The following is a 17,625-nucleotide window of genomic DNA, read 5'->3' as shown; positions in this document are numbered from 1 at the left end:
TGGCCCACTAACACATATTGTTTTCAGGGGTGACGTCACCGTGTCGTGTCGGTAGACATCATTTGTGATACATGTTCCGATGTCTGTTGTTTAATATTCATATTTTTCTTGGTACATTGATCTCTTATTTGTTTTGTATCAGCCGTGTTGTTTAAGTTTATTATCGTTTTAATATGTAATTACAATCAAATAAGTACTGCGTAGGTTAATGTTATAATTGAAGTAAAGCCTTTAATGTTTTCCGTATAAAATTTTCCTTTGTTATTGCTGGGTCGGATTCGTTACTCAGTGTCGCTCTCCGGCCTTCCGACCTCTGATCTGATCATGGCTTCTGATCTATCCATCCTCCCTCGTTCCGTTCATCCCTTCGTCCATCTTTTAGTTCTGTAGATCAATGCATGACCAGAATAATAAGAAAACTCGACGAGACAGTATATTTTTATGAGACTTGATGTTCATGTTACTGCAATATTTAGGATACTTTATATACATGGTAGTAATAATGATTTTATATTAATTATATTCTGCGGTAACGGCTGCCGGCGCGGCGCGGCGGCTCCTTTATTACTCATTGGCAGCATTCGATCACAGCGGTCTCTGTGATTGTGTTTATTTATTCCCCGTCGGTTTATTCGGAATCAATAATAATTAAAGACCTATTACAAATGTTTTTCATTTTCTAAAAATTGCTTCGTAATGGTGCAGTTCAGGTCGGTGCACGTCACACACCGATCACACACGTCATCGACCGCAACCATGGGCATTATTGAGGTGATAGAAGGCATCCTTTATATATAACGTAAACGAGAAGCAACAACTAGTAGCTAACACTTAACGCCGTTGAATTTATATTATTGAATTCTAATACTTTTTTTTTAACAAATCACGATCTATTTGCGTCTCATGCCTACTTCCGACTCGAAGAAAAACACAAGGAATTGATACGGTCCTTTGAATTACTGTTCGACTGTAAGTAGTGTCGTGTCGAAGGTCGTCGGGCCGTCCATGATCTTACGGGTCGTAAAGATTTTCCTGTTCTATTTTTCATTAGTTCCTTTTAAGGGTTTTATGGACATTGTATAGTTTGTAGGATTTCTTTTATTAATTAAAAGTATTTTCCTTATAGACCGACCTTCCTCTAACAAACTGACGAAACCGAATAAGGGAACTCGTTTTTATAAACAAGTGTCGATCCCCACGGTCTCCTCGTCCACTGATACGGTCTGATGGACCCGTCCTCTCCATCCTCTCCATCATCGTCTATGACATATACTATGTTAATATTAAAATACAAACAGATATACATCACAACATCTGTTTGATCTCTCATTAACAATGTCATCGTACCCGGATGGAGGTTGCGGATTTAGAAGTAGTTGCATCAGCACTCGGCGTTATTACCTCATTCACATAAATATATTGAATAAATAACAATCCTCTGACATTACATAGTTTTCTTTTGTTTTTAATGCTTCAACGATATGAATGTTTCAATAAACATAAAACAGGTTGTGTTTATATACACTCGTGGCTATATACACTAGTAGCTGGGTTATAAATATCTCGTGATCTTTAACGTTGTTTTTGTCTTGCCACGTGTTCGCACTTCACTGCTTTTTTGTACATTCATTAATCATGGTATAGATTAATAAACGGAATCTATTATGGACAAGCCCTTATTCCTCTGTATATTGTTCTCCTCTGATAATTTTTTCATATTTTTTCCATTTTCTGCGATCTGTAACGTAACTTACATCGTCACATTATAATGCTTGTCCATATTCGCAAAATGTTAACAATTCGCTCGTTTCTGTGGCTTTAATTTTTATATGTTTAAAGTTTCTATGGAATTATAGTTCAAGGGTTTCTTCTTCAGAATCCCCTGAGGACTTGTAGGGTTCCAAAAACTGCTTTAAGATAAAACCTTATTCGAACTGAACGTGCAAAGTTAATCAATTATACTATGATATATTATAATCAGATGTCAAAATTTGAACAATTATAATGTCCAAAATATAGTTAAGTTTAATTCTTATAATAATTTGTCATAGTAAGTCAATATGACGGAATTAGGTGAGTAGGGCGAGATCATTATCATAATTTATGACGTCTAGTCGCTGCGGTAGTAAATATAGAGCGAACTGCAGCGGAACGGTGGACCGGTGGACAGATGGACCAATAGACCGGCGCATCGGAACAACACGCCGCTAAGTTATTGCAGCCGATAAGTCAGAAAGTACATTGAACATCCTAAACACAGTGTCATTGAACCTTTAATGTTAAAATCTTTACACGCGGGTGGTATTAAGTTTTAGAAGCTCTTTCTTTCTCTTCATTATTATGTCAACTTTTTTTCACGATCCAAATGTCCCCCGGGGAAGCTGCGGACGCCGGCCGATGTTCCTCTCCGTGTATCTGAATACTGTACATCATTCATTCAAATCCGTCTTTCAGGCTTAACATCAGCTGGGCTCGCTCTGGATGTTGTAAATGTATAAAAGTAAACGGTATTATTTTTAAAGATAAACACTATGTAACAATATATGTAATGTATATTACGTGTGTATTTAAACCTATGAGAGGGCCAACCCATAGCGGGCTATGGAGTGGCCTGAGCTGATGGTGGCACGAGACCCGGTGCAGGAGATTATATAATGACCGACGGACAGACAACAAACACTAGTACCAACGACGACTGATGAAAATACACACAAAGATACTCTATGGTTTTTTTTTATTTAAATAAAAAAATTAATTAACTTTATTTGAAATTCAAATCACCAATTTGATGATTTTGAATCTATTTTTCGCCGACGATTTTCAAAATGTTAAGTCAAAACGGAATATCGAAAATTAATTTGTGGTTTGAATTCCATAGATGTTGATCATCCCATTTGAATAATGACTTTATTTAAGGGTATAATATGTGCGGAGCTGGTTCATGTTCGCCAGTTAGAATATACTGGAGCTGGAAAACCGCTCTTTTTATTTTAATAACTAATATAATTTCGTGAAGGCGATTCTATATGTATATACTTTATTTATATTTTGAATATATTTAAAGTCTTCATTATTTATTTTTAAACATACGACCTAGGAGCCGTTTTAATGTTCTAGAAGTATTTTTGGTTGTGTTATAATTTTTTTATAACGTATCATGGTCGCTTTTTGAATGTACATTTATAACCTTAAACATTTCGAGTTTCGGTAAAAGTAAAAGTAAAAAACGACAGCCAAAAATAACCACTTTTGAAAAGGAGTTGCGCAAAACTTGATTTATAAAAAAAAGATGGCGGCTGTGACCTCGTTTTCACCAACACGACTCATTGAAATGTTTTTTGGATTTTGGTTTAATGCATTACGATATAGACTTGTGTAATGATTTAATGCTCCGAGAGCAGCGCTGGTCGGAGGCTCTCGGCGCAGCCCGCTCGCGATGCATACATTTTTCCTCTTATTTCACAACAAAATATAATTTTCCAAATGGCTATTTAAAGATATGATTAAACGCCTCTACAATATGAAATATTTTTGGTGACGTCAAATTTAAAACAATTTTATATGTTGGGATTAGTTATACATGTTATTTGTACATGGTTTTGACTTTTATTGATTGGTTAAAATGATTCGCACCACTTCTAATGTAGAAAATACAAAAGTAAGATATAAACAATGAATATGTTGATAGAAATAAAAAACGCATAACTTCTCTGTTCTCACCTAGTTTTAATTTGAACCAAACGAATAAACATGTTGAAATAACTCAAATTAAGCCAAAAAAGAAAGTTCCGGATACGATGTCTTTTATAAATTTAATTAAGATTCCATCTTTGTTTTATTCTCCGTACTTCGAGATCTTTCCATGAAGTTGATGTTTTATAACTATTTCTTTGTAACCTTCGATATATGACATCGATATTGAAGTCTCTCGTATATTTTGATGTCAGCGTGTTCATCAGCGGGGCTCACATGACCTGAGGGCTGAGACACGGTCGGCGGGCTTGTGACTTATTAGGAATCGATGTCCGTCAATATCGTGAATTAGGAAAGAGGTTTGTCGTCGTTTACAATAAACATGCTCATATAGGGGCTAAGAGTCGAGACATAAATACTTGAAGGAATGACATCTTTATAACTATTATACATATGTTATTAATAGAGTTACGTGTGCACTAAACCTTACTAGGTGACGTAACGTTTCCTTATTACACATTATACGTATGCTATATTATACAAGTGTAGCATTATATACATTATTATCTTATGAATAATAGTATGACATTGAAAATTAAATTATTTAACATTTAATCAGGACACTACTGAGTTTATATACATCTTATTAAATATAATTTACCTATCACGCGCAGTTAGAGACGATTGTCTACCGACGATGATATTTTTGTTATATATTCCAAAAAAGGAAAGAGTCCGTCTGAACATTGAAGTATATAGTTATACTTTGAGCCAAATGAATGGATGACTCCAGACTGAGACAATGTTACTGGAGTATTAAATATTAATATGTAATGGCCATCAGCGGCTTCCACCAACCTGGGCCACTCCTCTTATCCTATACAGGCTGTCTAACTAGACATCTAACTAGTTTAAGTTCACTCGACTAACTACTAAGTCGAGTGATACTTAAACTTATTACTCACTATGAAAACGAATAAAGTAAACCAGATCAGTCTAGTTGGATGTGTTATCATTTTTTTCGGATATATTATCGTATGATTTCTCGAAAATCGAACGGAAATGTGTAAAGGGCGGTTGATGTCGGAAGTGACGCACACTACATCCACGACACACTTGTAACGGGGTGTTATGTAGTTATATCTAATGATGCAAACTCCGATTAGTACGTTAAATCGTCGGACTGAGAGAAGTCTATTTGGGTAAGGTCATGTCGCGGCCGGCGGGTCGCGGGTTGCGGCTCGCTTTTAGACCGTCGATGTATGTACGTACGTATAAAGTACCATCTATAAACAGTGTATCCGCCGGCTACTATTCTGGTTATTCTATAAACGGACAGCTCGCCCGTTTATTATTAGATATGGACAAACTATATGTTCCTCGCACCTAATTGGACGCGCGCCAGAGAGCGGTTCACACGACGCTTTTTGGATTCAATAATATAAATAATTCATTTATATTTCTATATATATCAATATTCTTTAACTTTATTAAGATACAAATTTTCAAAACGTATGAAAACCAATATAAGTGTTAGTCAGCCAGCGGTCTCCTACTCCTACACCCTTCTAATTATCAACATGACTAAACACTTTAATAGCTAACTAAAAGTATGTGAAGATATCCACAACCCGCCCCTCGAACACATGAAAACTTAAATGAAACTAATAATATTTTTTAAATGAAACTATTAATATTTTAAACATATTAATGTTTTTGGTACATCTCGTCTGCCCCTGATCAAAGTTGCTGCAAAGTAACCGAAACGTTGGGGGTATGTAATTTTTAAAATAATAAAATACGCGTAGTATAATCCGAAAAATATTAGTTTCATTTAAATGAATATTTGCTAAAGTCTTAGACGTCATTACATAAATACTTATTCGTCTAAGGACCTTTCTTTATTTGGCCCAGACGTCATTGCACAATATCGTCTTTATCTTAACATGTTTGGAGCGTTACCTCAAGCGTCCAAGTGTCTGCCACACACAATACTCTCTACGTTCAACTAACAGTATCGTTTATTACTATTTCAATATTTAACGTCTCACTGCTCGATTCAATCTAAAGACTCCTTCAACTGCGCACTAAACTCGATGGCTTCTGTCTTATTATTTTCATCTCTTTTAATTTTCTACACAGCAAGGAATTAACTTTTCGCTTCTCGTTACATGGTTGATATTTCAAGGAATTATGAAAGGTAGGAATTATTAATTATGAAATGTCTTACTTATTGAAGATATCTAGTTATATTTGAAATTATTCCTATCATGACGTATTTAGGTACAAATGCATTCCGTAAATAGTACCAGGCTTATAGTTGGTATAGTCTATTTCGTTAGTATGTTTATAACATATCATCAGGTTGACCTTACACGAGTCGTGTCGTCTCCGTGTTCCACGATCATTGCCACGTCTCGCCCTGCTCCAGTTTGTCCACTTTAAACGTATCGCAACATTCACACACGACACTTACAATAATAAAATGTCAAAACTAATGTTTGAATGGGTCGCTTCCAATGTTATCAACGTTACTATTATTAATTATATGCACGTTCCAACTCGATAATTAGTTGGCAATGAGGATGAAAGACTTGCTTAGAATTCATCACTGGCAATAAAGCTGGTTTGATGGGCAACAGGCGAGGCTCTGAGAACACGAAGACCATCATTCCTATGAGGGAAAGTCAATAGTGACGATGAAGACATCATAATACAGCTGCTGGTATCTGTGGCTGCTGTCGTAACATCCCGCAGGCTGATTGATGGACTGTCAGCGACGAGCCAAAAGACTAAAATAACTAGCTTCTATATTATACAATTTTAATTAGCGCATATAACGAGACTTACTACTGTCACGAACGTCGAACGATCCGAGTGTCATTGTGATTGAAATATGACACGGAGGTAATAAGGTGACGAAACATGTAATATATAAATAATATCGAAGTACGATTAGCGAGTGTTAATACAAAGTGGGAGGTCATTTTGTTATGGAAGAGGAAACCTGTACAAACGATCGTAAAGTAACAAGCGACACTGAAAATAACACGAGAGGAAACAACAGGCTACTATAAATAGTTTGAATAACAATCTTATTAATATAAACTTTGATTAGTCTATTTCCGAACGGGAAAACTGTAAAGTGTTACACAATAACGATTTTCCTTGTCAAAATAATTGCTTGATAGTAACTGAACATTGGCCGTGTTAATGTGCCTGCTTATAACACCTGCCCAGCGAGACAATTAATAGTTAAATCAAAATATTTAATGTTCCCGAGTAAGTGTTGCATTTAAAGAGAACGGTTATATTAAATGTTTGACGAGCAACGACAGCTATTCATTTTAATTAATTAATTTTATTATTAAAAGGTCAGTGTAACCAGAACGGCGTGATATTATGTAAATTTTGTTTATTGACTTATAAATTAATAGCTATAGTAAACATCGCTATGCCGATTCCGTCTTTCTCTGGGACGGGGACCAAGTTTATGAATGTATTTCGTGACTAAGGTGAGTGATGATACAGACGAGTGCTGGTCTCCGCCTGAGGGTCACAGAGTCACGCCAGCTGACCGATAACACAGGCGGAAGGTTGACGACCTCGCCGGAAGTGTTATCAGCGTCGGCTCCGAGCTGGACACTTGCAATAATGCACCGTCAACTAATATTTATCTTAGATTATATAAACCAACAATAAACCTACTTTGTATATTTTCTGTTCTAACAGAAGGTCCACATTGGATATTTTGTCGGTCCTTACTAATTTTACACTGCTTTTGAATAGAACTCAATGTTTGCAATGGAACATTGACAACCCGCGTCAGATACGTTCAGAGCCACGCTGCCTACCACTGGTCACGGTCTACGTGGCAGATGAAGCATACTATTTACACCCTCGACTCAAAACCGACACATATGAACTTGGCTTATATCCCTCTGAAGAAAAGTTGATGCCGGTCCCACGGCCCACGTCAATGTCAAGGTCTCCACACCTACATTGGCCCAAAACAAATTATTGCTCTCAGACATAATGAACTGGTTGTTGGTCAAACGTGTTGTTATAATACTGATGTCTATTACACCACGACTTCTAAATGTAAACGTACATAATTACTGAACCGAAAATTGAACACGAAGAATTAATAACTCATTAAGAGATTTATTAGAAGGACGCCGATTGAGAGAATTAGAAATAGCTTGGAGAAAACACACGCGGAAATATATTGGACTTACCGAAATAGTAGCAGATGTGGCGGGACGGCGAGGAGAGGGAGGGGAGATATAGGAAACTTTAAATATAAAATAATAATAGTTTTTGTCCGCGACTTCGTCCGCGTGGACTTCTTATTTAGTCTCAGACAACTAACTATAGTGTGTTAAAACAAAAGGCGTGGTAACCGGCCGACTGATACATCTCGAGTACACCGTGAATTGTGTTGTATTTGCTTCGTCTGATTCTGATGTTGAACATACAGTATTCTAAAGTTTTATCAAAATCCGTTTAGTAGTTTGGGGTGAAAAGGCAACAAACATCTATTTCACATACATGTTTGTATTATATTCATAATAAACATTATAAATAAATAATTGGAAGTAAACATTGCTTTATTTACGACGGTTTTTAAGTTTTTTGATATAAAATAGTAAATTCTTTTGAGAGCTTTGTTGTTAGTGATGAAAGTCAAAGTGTCCAGCGGCCGATCTCATCTCGAGTGGTGATCAGCACTGCCAAATCTATTATAGGAACAGGCGCTTCCTGAACCGAATGAACCGTCCATGTTCCGCCAAGGTCCTCGCTTTAACAGATAAAAATATGTTCGTATTTTAAAATAACTTTGTTTTCTCAACTGCCGGATTGTTAATATGATAACAAGACTTTACAAAATTTATATAATTCTTCCTGTCTGTCTGTTATTCCGTCGTTCTGAAATTCGCAATATGATAAAATTCTAAAGAGACTAACATATGACTTTAAGACGTAAGTTCTAATGACTTTCTCAGTATGAATACTAAATATATCTTGACATGAAAATGTTGTTAATCTCTGTTTTATTAAATTTGATCAGGTTTCAATACAATACAAATCACGAATAGCGAACACTTAACGGCAGCCGAACATAAAGTAGTTTATATATGTACAATCTTATATAATAATCAAACAATGTGATCCATGGACAACCGTGAGTGTAGAATGTGAACGTGCTCGGTAACCAGGAATGACTTGTCCGAGGTTTGTGGCTGCGTGTGTCCGTTTGTTCAAACATTTGCGTTTGTCCGTTTGTTCAGCAAACATCACCTGTATCCCCAGCACGAGTAACCATCGAGCGACTGAATAATGAACATACTGACAGTATGTAGTTTGTTCATTCATAAGTGTTGTATGTGTACCTTTATGAATGAGAAACGCTGAAATTTCCGCCGTTGACGAATATGATAAAAGCTCGTACTTAATGATAATAATATGTTACGTTTTATAAAGTAGTTTGAATTATAGCACCCAAAAATATACAATAAACAACTCTTTCATGCAAGTACGGTCAATAGTTTGAAGAGGGAATGATATATTTATTTAAGCATATTATGCAAAGGTATCTGGTGCCTGTACCAACCCACCTAGGTGCCTCTGTCATTGCTATATTCTATAGATAATGTTGAGGCTATAGGTTTATTGCAATATCTTCCACATCTTGTATTGCGTCCGTGACGCCTCGATATCATCTAAGTACACTCAACACTTTATTATTAGACTCGGACTCATCAAGGCTTATCAAAGGTTTTATAATTATTATACACGAATATTAAACCAACCGTCGATTCAGTGTCAGCGGCGTTATTATAACATTATAATAAATTAATTTCCTTATTAGTATTATACCAATCGCAACATAAGCAAATGTTATCTGTAGTCATTAAAACGTTGAATACCGTAGTAAAAATATTATTATCGGATAAAATCTTGTCATAAAAAATGTAATTGTTATGGATGGAATTTGCAAAACGATATTTCTTATAAACGGACAGATGATCGATTAATAATTATAGTATGTGTGTGTGTCTGTGTGTGTGAAGAGTTGCGGGGATATTGGAACGAAAAAATAATCGATCGGTAACTAAACAAAACCGGAACCAAAATAGAACCTCGTATAAAGAAGGACGAGAATAGAACGGACAGACAAGGGAATGGAACTATAATAAACTGGAGAAAAGAGATACGGAGAGAAAGAGATGGAAACATAAAGGTTGCGAGAGTGAGGAGAAGGATGATGATGACAGACTGTTATGATAATAACAATCACCAAAAGTTACGTGTGACATCTGAAAGAGACAGCGTTACATGGAAAGATTGTACCGACAGAAACATTGAGGTAGGGGAACCACGGAAAAATGTGTATATAACGTGATGTTTACGATGACCGCTCATTAGATGGAGACAGAATTAGGATGAGACCAAAATAAAATGGATCGGAATGCGCTGAATATAGAACGAGTCGACGCGGGGGATCGAGGGTGGCAGGGTGGCTGGGTGGCAGGTTGACACGCGGACAGGTTCACAAGACACGATAACCTGGACAGAGAGAGGAACAGAGACTTGACAACCCAGTGACCGCAGAGCGAATTATAATGAGATGGTATGGTGTGTCAAATGTGTAATAGATAATAAAAGTAGGGGAGTTTAGAACAGTCTCAACACGCTCAGCGTTCAGGGTAGAGAAGTCGGCACTCGAGATATAGACGTCAAGTTTTCCTACAATTACTACGCCACTGTCGTAACACTTATTTATAGCCCGTTATATCGGCACCGAAGATAAATAGAGATATGACACGTGTTATCTAACGTTATCTGAGACTGAAATATGAAATAAATAAAATGGAACGGTGCGGGGAGGGGAGAGATACGAGACGAGGAAACGACTTGGACGAACATACTACGAGTGTTGTCGAAGACAAAGAGTTGAAGAGTGGCGGAGGAGGAGGAGGAGGAGGAGGCGGCCCTCGACACCAGTGTTTGTATTATGATCTAAATATAGTCGCCTTATAATAGACGTGAGTCACTCTCCTGCGCAGCGCCGGACTAGACTCCGCAGTTATTACTTACACACGACTCACGACTACCGCTCGCCGCCCGCCCTCCTTCTATAACACTAGCTATGTTTTCATATTTACGGAAATCATTAACGTCCAATAAAATATATTCTCATCGAATAATGCTTGAAAAGATAACTGATTTATCATTTCATAAATTAATTACAGCTACATAGTTTAGTATTCATTTGTATTAATAACTCTAAACTTTAATGACTAGGTGAGCGAACACGCTAAGACCACCTACATAACAATTATCTATACTAGTATCGCGGTGGAGATAATATCTAAATATGTAAGCATCCACATTAAACCGTCGTGACCTAGAAGATAAAAATATCTGAGGCGATCCTCCCCAGGAGGAAGCGGAGATGGTGCTGGGTGAAAATCAAATCATATTTGTATTGAACGGTCGACGATACACGGCGAGTTTCATTCATTACGCGATTACTGAATATGATTAGTGTCGCCCGAGCCGCGGCTGTGCGCCATCGCTAGCACCGGACGAGCCGCGCATACTTGGCGACGGAGCCAACTACGTCACCAGCACCAACTACACTAAACCTGTTCGTGATGATGTACACACGAAGGATGGAGTCTCTCACGAGTACCGGCTTTTGTTGTCTCTACCTCGCCCTGTTATCAAAGCCCTGATGCCTCACTCCTCGCCTTACACGTGTTGTACTACAGCTATCATTTCGTTGTTTCCGTTATCAATCTCTGAACTAATTTCTTTCGTGTTCGTCATTGGTTACCTGTTTATTGTACGTTTGTTTATAATTTGTCGTGTCCCTCGTAAATGTATGTTTTTGTTGCAATGGGAAATCTTTTTTCTTCTGAATATATGGTAACAATGATATCAATATTTTTGTTTCCGCTCACGCGTTCCAATTCACGAACCAACAGAGCTATTCACATGTTAACAATATACGTTGGTGAAGTTGTATTCACTTCTGCTACAGATATAGTTGATACAGTAATGAAGTTCACTTTATTAATAACCTCGACTTGTTCAATTTATTTTTAAATATAATAATAATTAAATACATTACTGTCATTGTTTTTATGTAACCTATAATCTATATGATGTAATGTTTGTCGTAGTTTAATTGATGCTCTTAAATAGTTCTTAATTTAAAATATATTAATGGACAAAACGCATACAGAAGTATTAGTTTTATTTGTTAAAAAAAGTATAAAAGTCAGAATCGTAAACATATTTCCGGCGCTGCATTTAGAAGATTGGAAATAGAAGCGGCGCTGGTCGTGAATAAACACGTTCAGCAGAAATAGTGCAGCGTCAGAGTCGTGGAGCGAGTGTTCCGAGACCGAGGGGGAGGGGGAGGGGGAGGGCTTCGGTTACTTACTTGTGTAGTTAACATCACTGTCTTGTACGTATGTACTAAACAATAAATAATTTATATTCCGTAAACCAATATAAATGATTATCTTTACATAACAATACGTGTTAAGTAGTTGTCAAAGGTGACGTCAACCCTTCAATCTCCGCACCGCGCTCCTTCCCGCGCTCCTTCAGCAGCACGTTGTAGGTGCGGTGTCCCGTGGCCGAGCTATTAATATCCCTTTATGAACCGATGGTACCATCCACCGTCCGCCCCCCGGCCGGGGCGCGTCCTTCACTTGTTGCGATACATTTCTATTTTTATAACCCTCGGGTGTGAGGGACGTCTTGTTTTGCTGTTTCCTCGCTGCTATCACGATGACCTGATGAATATGATACAGGGTGATTGTTCCAAGGGAGAGGGAACCGGTTCCGAGTTATGCAACATATCCTTATTATGTTAATATATTTTAATATTGTATAATCATCACCTGTACGATAGAGCCCCGAGAAAAACTTCCGTCCTTGTATGTTGTTAGCTTATTTACTTTTTATCGTTTTATGAACAAGAATAAATAAATTTCTTGTTGAAAGTCAACGAAACACAATTACTAAAACACGAGGCCCCTCTCGGACGACTGTGACTTTCGATTCGTTATTTCTTATATAAATAAATATAATTTAATCATTATACGACGGACAATAAACTGATAATAGGAAGATTGTCACTTATTTTGCGTAAAAAGATGAGATGAGGTGACAACAGACCGTGGACCCGGAGTACCTTGGCCGATGGTACCGGACGGTATATTAACATAACTTAACATATATTATGTGTTTACATAACAGATGTATTTATATATTATTAAAACAAGCGATCGTTGAACGGGTCACAAATACAACTACAACTGAGACATTTCACTTGTAACGCTAAGGGTAGTTGTAAAAGATAAACATCTCGTAGACACGTTGTAGACCGCTACGGAGTCCTGGCTCTTACATGAGCATACAATACAGTTAGCGTACAGTATATTGTAGAGAGAGGAATAATTATAAGTCGATATACTATAAATAGAAAATATGAAAAAATACTATTTTAAGACAAACGTTTCAGTGATACCGGTCAATCCACGTGTTGTGGTTGTCGACTGGTCTCTGTCATTATATAAAGTGGACGTCAGCGACCAGTTCTGTTTGTGTTCGAAAATAACATTTTTATTTCCATATAAAAACAAAAGGATTGTCTTTGACGACGGTCCCGAGGAGCGCCGAGGCGGTCCAAATATAGCACTCTATAAATAGAAACATGGCCCTCCGCCCCCCGCAGCCCTCCGCCCTCTCCGGTTCGCCCCGGACTGACCTACTTTGGGAATCTGGTCACTTTCGACGCATTACCCGTGACCACCCCCCATAAATACTATTTATGTATAATAACACTCTTTCGCTATTACGGAAAAACTACTGCACCGATTATCAAACAGTTATCACCACTCGATAGCGTGACTCTCGGGGAACGTTTTAGTATATAATTTGTTAAGTTTTTGTATTTACTTGTGTACATTAACGATATTTGTTAAAAATTTCGGGAAAACATGAGCCATCTGAGAGCTTTTAACGAAAACGCTGCCTAAAGCCTTTGAGATATAACAAAATAATATAAGGTGGAATTGTGTATCTTATATAGGTCTACAGAAAAATCCGCGGTATATGTCTATACCTTAAGGATAACATACTATATCCATTTTATAACTTTTAAAATTGACATTCCTGAAGCTTAAATTTTCAAAATTAAATAGGCCATTTTATATTTTTTGTAAAGAAAGCGTGCGAAGCCGGGGCCGGAACGTAGTTTAATATATAAGGCAGTTTAAATGGTACTATGAAAAACTGTTGTTGGTCCTGATAAGTTTAAAGTGACCGTAGAATACAAGATCATAAGTTTATCTCTCCCATCAAACTCCTCCAGGACGAGAGTTATCATCGAAGTCCTGTAAGCATACATAATCCTGTCCATCGAAGTCTGGCATAAAATAACATTCTCTGATACTTATAACTTAAAAGCACGTTCTGTCCGGTTCCAGAGATGGCCCACGAGAGTGCGAGCGGTGCGGAAGGATCCCCGCAGCACACGCCGTCGCCGCCGCACGCCTCCCGCCTGCCCGACGCCATCCACCACCAGATCATGCAGGTACCACCTCGGCACATTACACACACACAAAAGCGCGCGCGCGACCATCCCCGGAGTCTCTTGTCCTCCTCGCCGACACCTTCCATCCAGCTCCATCCAGCATCCAGACATATTAAACATTGTAATATGTTTTAATGATTTCATAAGTCGAAGAAGAAACGTCTCAAGCGAAGCGTTCGACATTCGACATTTTGATATGAAAATAAACTCGGATGTTTCATAAAGAGCAGGAGATCCAGTTAACTCGAGTTATTTAAAGAAACCTGAACTCCCGCATATAGAGAACGACCGTAGCAAAGAAAAGCATTTCTAACATATTTTTAGACATCAGAGAGCTCCTAAAAATACGATATTTGTGGTGGTTTTAAACAAGTTATTAAAAAATGTTACACACATAAATTATAATCATAATATATAAACATTAGTTATGTGTGCGTTTTAAATGTGTTAAGTCAGATGTATGTGTTTTTCCTCGTGCGGGTTAAAACGTAGATACTTGAAGGTCGCCCGTTCTAATTATAATCCATATTCGGTGTTTCTCTGCACCCACCGCCTTATAAATAACATGGCTTTATATATATAGAAGCTTTTCCTATATGGCGATGTACGGTTTGTTGTGGAAAACAGCTAGTGGAAATAAATCAACAACAACATCAATTTAGTCTCTTTGTCAACAATGTTTTTCTTATTTTACAAGTTTTTATTTACGAAGAATATTGATATGTAATAATGTCTGAGACTTCCTCGAGTTCACATTCAGATTAAACTATGATCTTCGGATATGCTACGCTCATTTATAAAGTGTAACGTGGTACCTTCCATGTAAAGTAACTGAAACTTCGGCTAAAATGAAAAATCATATTGTAAATCTAATAGAAAAACCGATAATTAAAGCTTTTTAATATTACAATACTATTACAATAAAGGCACTACTAAGACTAAGAGATACAATTCCTAACAAAAACAAAGTAAAAAAACAGAAGGATATATGTTGCCTGTTAGTAAATATTGACTGACAACAATGAAGTGTGGGTAGATGTGATTCGCGACCCAGCTCCGTGCACATGCGGCGGTGGGTGAAGATGGAGCTAGTCCCATGCGGATGATGCCGTCAGCTCCATGCTGGCCGCGTCCAACGTCACCGCAGTATTTCCCGTGACCTTTTCGCGATGCCGTCTGTCTCTCGTCGCCGCGTCGTTTTAAAACGGTCGTATTATTTTTAAAAATTCCCCAGCGTGTTATTAATAACAATGCACGTATATAAAGAGTGGTTCGCTCGTCCGTCCCTCCGTCCCTCCGTCCGAACACTATATTTACACCCGTCCATGTAATCCGATGTTAATTTTAGCGGGCGTGTCGATCCGGACTCCGTAAATATAACTCGCATATTGCGGATTCGAAAACATTCCTCCATTATCGTTCCCCGCTGATAGGATCGAATATCCGGTGCGAAAATACATCGGCCGCTTCGTGCTGTTCAATGAAATCAATTACGCTGTCTCGCTGACGCTGGCGATGTACGAGTATACAGTCTAACCTGACGGCACCGTGTATTGACAGCGGCCCCATCCGGACACAAACAAAAAATATACACTCGTAATTCAACGTTGCGTCTCCATAATTTAATTTTTTGGAAGAATTCCAACAAATATCGTATCTTTATGAGTAGAAGTCTATCTATATGATAACCGGTAATGTTTTGAACAACAACGGAATCTTTAAAGACCATTACACTTGAACAAGCGTGTGGTTACATGCGAGTTGGTCGCGTCATACAAACTCGGTAGTCCCTGATAAGAAATAAAAATATTCACCACAAAACGATTTAGTCCTATAGCATGGGAGAACATGATCATTCACATTATCAATACATTTAACAAGTACGAATGGCGGCCTCACTATGACCACCATCGCTGTTGACAATGGTCCGAGACGCTCTCCCTCCCCCCACTCGCTCGCTGAACATTCGTCTCCGAGCTATTCCCGTCGCGCGCGCATTCCGACCCAATCCATTTCTTTTTGCCATTATACCAAAATAATATCTGCTAATACATAAATAAGCGGAGCCAGCGACCCGACGTCGCATTGCGATTACCAAATATATAAAAATATCGAATCTCCCTCCACTCGATATGTCCACGGTCCGTACGACTCCGAGGCTTGTGGCGGCCACCTTATTGTACAACTGTTTCCTCTCCTTGTCAGACTCAGAGGCCGAGAACGAACCATATAGCGGAGAGAGCGAAACAAACATTAGAAAATAATTTCCTGCTGCAAGTGAGTCGTTTGATTGTACCAGTGTAAGTGTCCGCGGACGACCGTGTCTCATTCCACAACAACTCGCATCCCTCGGTGGCTGGACGTGCGTCTGGTCATCGGGCGCCATTGGCGTAAACGATTCGATTATAAATAATTTAAACTTCAATGATTTTATAATTCTTTACACATTAAAATAACTCCCGGTTGACGTCAATGTCCGTCGTTAATTACAAATACCGTTGCATAAGTAACATGTGTTATCATATATTACCTATTTATACTCCGATATATGTATGCACATGTACACGCATGTCGGCGATGTTGTGTGTTACAATGTGTAGTATTGTTTGTTTACTGGGGCCACGACAGTGCTCAGTAACAAGCAGTACTTAGAACCGATGTCACACACTGCTTCGAGCGCCGGTTCCCTGATGCATCAGTTCATTGTTCATAATAAGTCTGGTTGCCGCCGGTTATATTATGTCTTGTATATTTGGTATTTGAGAATACTTTCCGAACTTATTACAGTTCACCCGTTTGTTGTTGGCTGCGACACGTTCGATTCCATTCTGGACACTTCCAGTGATTGTGTTTTTTGTTGTATTTTACGGAATATATGTATATTATGTATGTGTGTATATATTTTTAATTTATTCACTGTTTTTTGTGTTCGATGTTACTAACGTCTAATATAATAATAGTTAAAATATATTCCTTTTTTTTCGGAAAGATTGAAAGAACGCAAAGACTTTTACAAAAAATTATCTGTAATTTAGAAATACGCGTCCGCTCTATGGTATGTCCCGCAATAACGGGAAACATATCTAAAATGTAAATTGTGTATGTTAATGAGCGAATGTTTTTATACTAAAGTTGTATTACCAATCTGATGACCTTGATCGACTTGGCGATGACACTCGTGATGCCATCCATCATGAGAACAGCGTCTAGGAAGTGACACACAAACGTGCCATACGAATAGACCGTAACTTAGGTCATTTGATTCTTTTATTTGTTGATACTAATACAGAAGATGGATTCAAACCAACAGTATT

At 37.9% G+C, this 17,625-nt stretch overlaps 1 protein-coding gene across 17 annotated transcripts in view; it reads left to right on the top strand.

Moving 5' to 3' along the window:
- Nucleotides 1-17,625, top strand: part of LOC116770020 (histone deacetylase 4) — a 37,300-nt gene that overhangs the window by 14,341 nt on the left and 5,334 nt on the right. For 7 of the 17 annotated variants that reach the window (XM_032661348.2, XM_032661345.2, XM_032661347.2 and 4 more), the window contains 2 exons: nt 14,205-14,311; nt 16,517-16,588. In XM_032661348.2, the coding sequence (XP_032517239.1) occupies nt 14,205-14,311; nt 16,517-16,588 (179 nt within the window). Of the gene's footprint in view, nt 1-10,750; nt 11,348-12,452; nt 14,114-14,204; nt 14,312-16,516; nt 16,589-16,619; nt 17,565-17,625 lie in introns of those variants that run through there. The other 10 variants (XM_061527890.1, XM_061527889.1, XM_032661350.2 and 7 more) reach the window with 4 other exon arrangements.

The sequence above is a fragment of the Danaus plexippus genome, assembly GCF_018135715.1.
Source record: "Danaus plexippus chromosome 13 unlocalized genomic scaffold, MEX_DaPlex mxdp_15, whole genome shotgun sequence".
In the NCBI taxonomy this organism is placed as follows: Eukaryota; Metazoa; Arthropoda; class Insecta; order Lepidoptera; family Nymphalidae; genus Danaus; species Danaus plexippus.
Note: the sequence above shows the minus strand (reverse complement) of the source record. Positions and strands in the feature narration are given on the sequence as shown.